General features: G+C 42.6%; 1 protein-coding gene across 8 annotated transcripts in view; it reads right to left on the minus strand.

The window, feature by feature from the left end:
- EBF3 (EBF transcription factor 3) overlaps positions 1-10,000 on the minus strand; it is a 120,921-nt gene that overhangs the window by 37,556 nt on the left and 73,365 nt on the right. For 4 of the 8 annotated variants that reach the window (XM_064464401.1, XM_064464397.1, XM_064464399.1 and 1 more), the window contains exons 7-8: positions 6,017-6,098; positions 2,897-3,014 (exon numbers count right to left, since the gene is read on the minus strand). In XM_064464401.1, the coding sequence (XP_064320471.1) occupies positions 2,897-3,014; positions 6,017-6,098 (200 nt within the window). Of the gene's footprint in view, positions 1-2,869; positions 3,015-6,016; positions 6,099-10,000 lie in introns of all 8 variants that reach the window. The other 4 variants (XM_064464400.1, XM_064464396.1, XM_064464398.1 and 1 more) reach the window with 1 other exon arrangement.

Consider the following 10,000-nt stretch of genomic DNA (forward strand, 5'->3'; position numbering starts at 1 on the left):
GAGGAGTCATTTATGGGGATAAAAAAAAAAAGTGACAGGGAAAAAAAAAAGAATTAAAAATTCGTTCTACTCCGCTGTGCTGGGAGGTATAACAATTGTTTTTCCTCCAGTTGTATTCAACTACTGTAAATAATTTGCCGTGCTTTTTATGAGCTCAAAGGATTCAATGGCAACCTTCCACAGTAGCAGCAGGGGGAATTAGTTTACTTGGAAACGATCTGCGAGTGTGTGTATATACTGCTGGTGAATATTAGATGATTGGATAATGAGGTGTTAGCAAGGAGAGGCTACAGAGAAGTAAATATCTGTGGTTTTTAGCGGGCATTTTTCTTTAAAGAATGTGTTACTAATGCAAAGCATACCATCCTGGATGGAAGATACGGCTTGACGGGCACGGGGACACAACTAACTTGAAGCGTGACATAAAACACCATCGTTATAAGCAGGGTATCAGGATCTAGCGTTATACCCTGACCAGAAGGAAACAAAGATTTTTCATGTAAGCAAAGTTGCCATTCGGGGAATTTTCTTCGCAGGTGACACCATATCCATTTTAAGGGGCTGAAGTTTATGCCGGCTCCGCTAAAATCCCGAGAAGTCGCGCGGCCGTCGGTGGCGCCCGTTTTCCTGACGCTGCCTAAGCGCATGGGGAGCACAGCCCCGCTCGTAAGGATGCTGAGCTCCTCCGAAGCCCGCCGACTTTCAGCTCCGGGTGTTTGAAACCCTGGCTCTGCCACTCTCTCTTGCATTCGAGGGCATTTTCGTTCTCTGCTGCCACGTTACAGGAGTGTTTACTTTTAGTTATGCCGTTACTATCATTGTTATTAGGACTTCAGGAGGTAGCCTTCAGATTTTCACATTCATTTGCAACGGTGCAGCTTACTTGAATGAGCGTTTATGGAAGGTTAGGCAAAGAGGATTTGGCACTCTATTTTTAACATTTAAATAAAGCAAATCAATTACCGTATCGCAAAAGAGGAGCTACTGGTTAGCGACATTTATGTAGATTTTCTGTAGCACGCAAAAGTGGCCTTTATTTTCCTAAGTGATATTTTCTGCTTAGAGTCAAATTCTTTTCATGCAGCTTACAAAAATAAATACTTGTATTTTGCTAAGATCATAATAGCTCATTAGAAGAGGCTGAATTTGGACCTAGACTAAAACCTAGCACCACAGGGCTGAGCATGCTTACTTGAACCTATAATGTTGCTAGTTCTCGCTCTCTGGGGAAGGAGAGGACTAGGGGAGAGGATTCAGCCTTCTTAATTGTGAACCTCATTAGTGACGGTTGCTAGGCAAAACACACACCTACTTTCGGTGCATATGAAAGAGATAAACAATACGTCATAGACCATAATGACTCTGGTGCTCAGGGCGACCTTTAATTATTATATTTTTGTTCTCTTATACCTTAGTTATTAATGCAGAAAAACAAATTAGTTTTTGTGTGTGTGGACTGCAGCAGGTTTGCAAATCGTTTTCCATTTTTTGATGTCTAGATCGTATTTCCTTCTGATAATTGTTGCTTGCCCCATTCATTTCTCTCCGTGCCCATCGGTAAATGCTGTTTGAAACACCGAATGGCAATGATGGTGTTAGCAGCTTAGTATTCTGTTATTAATTTATTTAATTTTATTAGTGCAGAAAGCCATGATCCTGCCAATAGGTTAGTAACAACTCACAAGCGGAGCCCCGTGGAAACGGGTGCGCGTGGCCTGGCCAAGCAGCTGCACGTCAAATCGCGGAGGTTTGGGCCATTCTAACTCTTTAAGAACTGAAGCTGTGTTTGACCCCCATGCCTTTAATTTTGGGTCAGCCCTGAAGGGATCAGGCAGTTGGACTGGATGTTCACTGTAGCTCCCTTCCAACTGAAAACAATCTATTCTATTCTATTCTATTCTATTCTATTCTATTCTATTCTATTCTATTCTATTCTATTCTATTCTATGCTATGCTATGCTATCCTATGCCATCCTATCCTATTATAATTCTATTCCATTCTATCCTATCCTGTCCTGTCCTGTTCTATTCTAATTTTATTTAAAAACAGGTTACTTGAGAACCGGCTTGTCTCTTTACGCCGCTGTATTTTACAGCGCGAAGGAAGTGTTATTTAAATCGAAATGGTTATTTTGGGCTTTGTAGGAGAAGAAATACATGTGTGCACATGTACGAGCGCAGCTGCAATTGTGTGCGAGTGATTCAGGGGCTGATGGCCTCCCGAAAGATAGTATTTCGTAATTCTGGATTTTCAGAGACACTTTCCATTCTCCTCTTCATCTCAGACTATCTTCGTTTAGCAGTTCAGGCAAGAAGTCAATCACATTGAGTCAGTCTGAAGAAAAACATTTTATGCTGTTTTTCTCATACAAACCCCCTCCTGCCGTAATCTGCAGTAAGGCCCAGCCACAGGAAATTGACCTCACAGTAAATTCTTTACAGATTCGGTCATGTTTTTACCATCCACTTAAACTTGCATACATAACCTGAGACTGTACCTCTGGATCAAGGAATATGACAAGCCAAAATAAAATCAAGTCAAATTAAATAGCAAGAAAAAGCTGCAAGCAAAACAAGACTGAAAAAAAAAAATAAAGTAGAAAAAGATGAAAAATTGGTTGTGACTGCAAAACTGTAAGTATTAAATAAAGAAAGAAGTCAGAAGCAAATTCAGGAGTGACCGTATTCTGGTTGACAAGGGCTGAGAAATACTAATGGACTTTTTTAATGGGTGGTTTGACGGATGAGAGAAGAAATTATGTAAAAGCAAATGTAGTAGTGTATCAACGTAAAGTATGGTGCAAAAAAAAAAAACTAAAAAAAAAAAAAAGCATTGCAAATAAAAAAAGACATGTAAATGTGTGCCTACCATTTTCCAGATAAGAAGGGGCCGTACCTTCTGAGGGGTCAAGGCGGCGAGCCCGCCTCCCGTGTTTGGAATTGTTGTGTACAAACATGTTGTCTGAGACAGCCAGCACGTGGCCATCCACATTGACTGTTGTTGATACAACAACCTGAAAAAGAAAACAAAACCCGCGATTTAAAAAATCCTGCGCATTTTCACCAGCGTAGATACAGAATCAGGTCTTTTAAGACAAAACAACGTCAGAGCCTGTTACTTTTCGCTTTAAACGAAGTGAGTGACAACTACGAATACATCTTTGTTTATGTGGCTAACACTGGTGATTTTTAACTCACAATTGTTTCTCTTCAGAACCTGCTACACTAATTAGAGTTTAATCTCCTATTATGCTAACAAATGAATTCAATTCAGGGAAATATTCTTCTAGCCATTAGTTTCAGAAACACCCCTCTAGCCACTCATTTTAAAAGCTGCTGTTTTGATTGATCTGTTGATATATTGATTAGATAGTTTATCTAATTAAAATTTGTTCACTTGAGACTGTCTTCAAATGAAGGCTTGTGAGGATTCCAAATAAAAAAAGCTTAATAAATCAGGAACCATCGTAACTCCCCATTTTTTCTTCAGTAAATGATCTCCAGGTCAGTTTTACAATTACATTTAATGTCTGATAATGAACTTTTTTGCATCTGAAAAGATCGAGTTGAATATGAATAGTGAAAGTGTTTTCAATCCATGAAAAGTATCCCTTCTCAAGTTCATTTGGATGGTGATTGACCCTGGTATGTCAATGGAATTTCCTCCTTTATTTTTGAGTGAAAGGCTCCTATTCTTGTGTCCAGGTTCAGAGTCCGGCCATAGAAGAGATGATGGATAGGGCCTTCTTTGGCTTCCAGCTGCTTCTCAGTAGAAAATGGAAAAGGAACATATGCAAAATGCACAACCTTCCCGAAAAAAAACACCTACACAATGGAGTTGTGAAACTCCTTCCGGAAACGATATTGCAGGAACACAAGCCAAAGAGGAAACCATGAGATGTGCCTGCGTTTGTGTGGAACACGGCTTCATAGGTCGGTCGCTATTATCCCAGAGAGACATTTACATCTTATTTAAATACTCCAGCATGGGCCCTGTGCTGTGGGTTCCAGGTTTTCTAAATGAAGTAGTCACTGCAGCGTTTTCTTTGGGGCTTAACGTTAGCAGAGTCCTTAAAATCAACGGCTACGTCAGGCCTTATCAACCCTACTGGTGACGGCGGCGGAAGCTCGTACAAATTCTAGCTTTCGCCTTCTGTTTATTTTGCTTTTGGACGTAACAAAAATGATTGCCAGGGTTGTCACACCAGCCTCTACACCCAAACACTTAATGAACAAAAATGGAAGGGTTAAAACTAGCCTCCTTTCGCACAGAGCTGGTCCAAGGCGTCAGAAGAAAATTCTTGCCTGCTTCTATGTTTTGGATCACCTCTGATCCTGCTTCTTATTCACAGCCCATAATTAGCTTTCAGCTATCGCAGCACCTTTGCTGCGTGTCCTGCCTCCTTTGAGACAGCCATCTGCGGTACCCTTTAGTGCAGCCCCGGGGCAGTTCTCCGGCAGGCTGCTCTGCTTCCCTACCTTTCTCCTCCCAGAAGTGGACACTTGCACTCTTGTCAACATCCACTTAGGAGAGGGCTGAGGTTGCACACTCACCTCGGCCGCAGAGCTGCTGCCAGGCCACGGGGCTACCCGATTGCTCTTTTAATGAGATTTTAAGAAATTTTAAGAAATATTGCGAAACATACAAGTGCAATTTCTTTCAGCAAAGGTTTCTGGATTTTGTTCCTAGAACACGGTATATTAAAAAGACAGAGAAAGGCGTATATAAAAATGACAACTATTTTTGTTCTGTCATGTATATATAGGTCAGTCACCAAGGGAAAATACTGTAGTTCAGCAAAAGAAAGTAGACATGCTATGCTTTGTTATATCGGCTTATTCCTGCAGCGCACCTAAGGAAAGGTGCTGAGACAGTGAAACCAGTTAAAAATATTGTTCAAGATCTGACATACTGTTAAGTCCAGTTAAACCTTCTGAGAGGCAGGGAGATTAGCTAAAAAGACCCGGGAAGGTCTTTCTGGTGCCTACTGGCTCCATTGTCGACCACAAGATCACTCATGACTGATGCTTCATTTAGTCATCGGTGAGACAAAGAGGACATTTCCACTCATTCCAGGTTTGACCTTCTGTTCTGTTCAGATGGATCAATATCACCAATGCCACGTGAAGCCGAGATGCATGAAAAATGGAAGCTTGGCTCAATTGTTTTGAAGAAATATTTTTTTTCCAGCTACAGATCTTTTCTGTTGGCTGGCTCAAGGGTTCTGGCTTCACCGGTTGGTTGGCTGTGCATGAAAACAGATGTCACATGTTTTGCTATCAACTTAAACCACAAGTTATTCTTCTCAAAAACAAGAAAGTTTTGAACATCTCAGTACCAGTTTATTATTAGTCTCAAATATGAATCATTGCGGAATATTTTGAAATAAAAAGCACACATTTCCTAACAAGCATTTCAAATGACCCCAAATACGGAGGAAACCATTTGTCCGTCACGTCAGCTGTCTCTCTGTAGTGTTATGATTCACCACAGGGTATTTCAAAAGCTGTAAGGAGAAAGTGAAGCATTAAACGTTTTCTAACACAGTTGGCATAGAAATACGTGGCTGGGCCACCACTGTTGGATTTACAAGTTGTGAATGTGAAAAACCCCTGTGTGAGATCCGAACTTCGCTGCGCTCCACGGCCACGTCAGTTAATAAGATTAAGCTACTCGGTGTGTCTATGTAAAACCTCTGTAGGTCTGAGCACTCGCCGCACTACAACGCAAGGCGTTAGCGTGAAGGAAAACTATGGAAACACTTTCTGAGGCGAGACCCACTTGTTTCAGCATTGATCCATTACAGCCCACTCAAGAACTCGGCGAGTCCCAAGAACCAGCATTGAAATTAGTGGGGAAAACGTAAAATACCGACTGCGTGGTTTTTTTAAAGGCACGCAGCATTGGAACTACACTAAGTAGCAGCGCTGGTACTGGTTTTTCGTAAAAAAAGTTCAAGATGAAGATGCGAGCAAGCCTTTAATATATCCTTTGCCTTTTAAGAGGGATCTGTACCTGGAATCTTCGCATGTCTCGCGGGTTGCCTGCATTCTTCAAACAGTTCTGATTGCACTTGAGGAAAAACTTTAGGAAGAATCTATAAAAATACAAAATTGAAATCTATTAGATTCATCAAAATGTAAATCCAATTTTTAAAAAGTTTAATAAAATTTAATCATAAATAGTTATACCCCAAAGAATACTGGTAGTGAAATATTACTTTCCTATTACTTAATGAACTTATTTTAAAGCGTAAGATCTCTGTCGTAAACAGAACATTATTGCCAGGGAAAGGCAAATTTATATTTTTAATTTTTCAACGACTACAAATGTATTGACTCCAGGCCATATCCTTAGCTCGGTGTGGGAAAGTTGATTTCAATGACTCATTGACTTCAAAGTCAATGACTTACACCAGATGAGAATTTGTCTCTATTTTTTTTAATACATTTTATTTTTTCACAACTTATATTAGCAGTAATGACCTCTATGTCGAAAAATTCCAAGGTAATGAATGATCAATCTTCTGAAAAACACTTGGCTTTGCCTCCGGTTTGGAAACTCTCGCTATTCAAAGGGACTCGATCCAACTCCTGCTGACTCCAGGGAGATCCAGGCGGGATCTGCCCACCGGCAAGGCCCCGCTTCCCTCATTGTTTTTGAAAGGAAAGGAACATGGCAAATTAGGCCCTGTCTTACGACCTCTTCAACCTTTGCCAGCCTTTAACTATGAGGTGTCACTCTACCCAGGGATGGAAATCCAGCTTATTTTTGCTGAGCGGTAACCAGCAATTATTTAGGACTAACCCTTATCATCTAGGCATCCCCCCATAAACCGCCTTTGCAGCAGCGCTGCCTCCCGGGAGCACAGCAAGCACTTATAGGAAGGGCAAACGCTTGGAAAGGTGCGAACTCCTTTATGCTGCCCTCCGGTACTGGAGGATCGGGGGTGTCTCCACCCTCCAGGCTACGCATGAGACGGGGACCCTGGCTGTTCTGCCCTCGTGCGGGAGGCTGTTCACAGCCCAGCGCCTCCTCTTTCCTGTATGTAGCAATATTTTCACAATTCATAATTAAAATAAAGGTCTATAGGTCTGGTTTTCAGCTAATAATTGACGGCTAATGACAAGCGAGGCTCAGGACTTTCTCCTCGTGCAGAATTTATCACACGGACCAGCCCGGCAGCTTGGGCTGCCCGACTCTATAGACGTTGAATAGCGAGGTTAGGCAGAGCTTAACATTTGGGATATGAACAATTCTCATTTAGTCATGTCCATCTTTACGAGTCTGTGACTACTCTCGCTGTATGCATCTCACAGAAGTTTCCATGTGCCCACAGCGTTGCTGGCGGGGGGCAAGCCAGGCCCCTCTTCCCTTCTTCAGAACCCAACACGGCCCAGCCACGGCCGACAGAAAGTACAGCTGCGGCTGCACCGTGTCGCGCTCGCTCCTGCAGAGCTTCGGCGGCTGGGCAGGAGCGTTACAGAGCGTCCCCTTATCACACAGTGGTGCTTTTAATGACAGCTCTTCCTTTTCAGTCAAACCTTGAGCGGGACCCTAATATTAATACGAGATGCTAACGCTGAAGGAGCAATCTCTCATATCAGAGAGGCGAGGAGGGAAATGACTAGGTTTACTGAAACTGTGCATAAATAAATCGATACTTTTAGCTTAGCTGAATGCACGTTCCTTTAAAAGTTCCTATCCCAAAGTCTGTAAAGGAGGTTTAGCTGTTGAGCTGAAAGAGCACTGGATTTGCACGGCGGTTGATGTGATCTCCAGGCTCGGATGCTCACCTGAACTCGGATTTTCTGGACGCCGTCGCAGGGACACTATCAGCAGCTCCTCAAAGCCACGTCTTTGTCAGCCACACCCTCACCCTAATTTTATCCGCCTTGGTTTTGGGGTTATTTTTTAAGATACTTAGGATCTCCAGATCAACTGAGTATAACCTAAACGTAACAGCATTTCCGTCATACCTCTATTCTTTCTTGCACACCTTCCACTGCCTGGACTGCGATGGTGTGCAAGGACCAGCTGATGCCCACGTCAGTACGGGACCACCAGGCGCTGGAGAGTCAGGAGCTGGGGAGAGCCTCCAGCTTTACAGCTCCTTAGTGCCACAGTCAGGCTGAAGATGAGTATCTTATCTTTTTTTTTTTTTCTGATCTCAAATGGGTGTTGTGAGGCTTATTGAGCTAATGTTTGTAAATTGCTCTGAAATTCTCCAATGAATTGTGCGCTAGGAATGCTAAGTATCACTCCTCGTGGGTTGTTTTTAACGTGAAGCGTTCGTGATGAATTGTTTCTGTACAGAGAGCTCGCATCCTGTTAGAAAAAAGGGCCGTTAAGCACCCTTTCACTGATCATCAGCTGGAACTGGTATTTGTTCAATTATTTGGTGAAAAGGGCCCACGTTTGGTGAAATTAGGCATCTTCACATTTACCAGGATGACCCCGAGCACTGGGCTAAATATTGAAGCCACACGGCTGGGGTGAACACAAGCAGCACTTGCATTTCAGCTCTGCTGCCTTCCTTGATACTGAGATATGTTATTTTATTTTTTAATCCGAGTTTCCAGAGCACAGGTGGCATCGAGACAAGATTTTCAGAGGAAGACAACACAAGTTAAAAACCACGTTGCCAGGCAGGGCGTTTCTCAAAGCCTGCCGGGAGAGGATGACCGACTTGATCGTTCCTCTCTGCTGGCCAACAAGGACCGCGGGCGTAACGGACCCATCGCTACCGCAGCGAGAACAGGACCAGGCGCTTTCTCTGCTCTCCTTGCGCTCCTGAGACAAGAGCGCTGCGACAGAGTAAGGAGCGAGGAGCTAGATCAGAGCGCGGTTTGGTCGTGTCTCAAACTTCATTGCTACCAAGAGAATGAGAATACAAACCCGTCTAGATTTGCCTCTCCCTGCTATATTTTGAATTCCATGCAAAAATGTAGTCTTTTTAATAAATACAGTCTTGCAGAACAGCCTTCCTAAACGTACTAAGCTGTTCCTAAAATACTGATACGGATAGAAATGCAGTCTTTGTGATGTTCCTTTGCTCTGATTTTTTCACACTGCTGGAAAGGGGACTGCTACCCTCTTAATTAAAATGTATTACCTACCACAAGACTTCACTATTTTAAGATAAAATTTACATCTTTTATTAACTCACCTCACCTATACACTTAGCTCGCGATGCCTCTCAACGCCCATCTGCCATCCCTGTACAGTAAGTCACTTGATATTCCACCCACCAATTTTTCCTAACAACCACTGTGCAATTAAACTCAACACGTTCTGTTGCGAGGTAAATTAGGCACACCTGCGGCCAGACTTCATTTGAACTGCATCAGAAAAGGACCTAACAAGGTGAGAGCGTACCACAAAGTTATAGGCCTGTCAAGCAATTAGGTTTTCACTTCTGGGACATCCGCACAGTGCAATTATGCTACACATTACAACCTGGCTAATCTTCTGAACAAATGTCATGTCTCGGAGAAGCTAGTAAAAGCAGTTCATCTGCAAATGTGTCTGCTCTTAAGCCTCCACCTTATGCACATAACAACCTAGGGGAGACTTTCTTGTGATATGAAAGATGCTTTTCCCATAGAAGATTTTTTAAACCCTGCAAGTGTCTTTTCATCCTTTTCACCTCTTCTTAACCTTTTTGAGAGGAGGTTTCACAGCAAATAGACCAGAAAGACTTTTGTACTTGAATTTCAACACCAAGCAAGAAAATACTTGGTATTACAAGCACAAGCGGTGGCTTTAGTTTGGTCCAATCCAAATATTGTTTGGCTAAAGGAATATTTGTGGCAGAAAACCACCTATCACATCTAGAAACACCATTAGTAAAGCGTATTTCCACCAGACCCCAAACAGAAGCATCATTCATGCAAATAAACCTCAGCAGGAAGGAAATGTTTGTTTCTTTTTATTTCAGATACTGAGTACGAGTGTCCTGGCGACAAGACCCTAAACCAGAACCTGCACTGACGGTAG

This window comes from Phalacrocorax carbo, chromosome 12 (genome assembly GCF_963921805.1).
Source record: "Phalacrocorax carbo chromosome 12, bPhaCar2.1, whole genome shotgun sequence".
Classification (NCBI taxonomy): domain Eukaryota; kingdom Metazoa; phylum Chordata; class Aves; order Suliformes; family Phalacrocoracidae; genus Phalacrocorax; species Phalacrocorax carbo.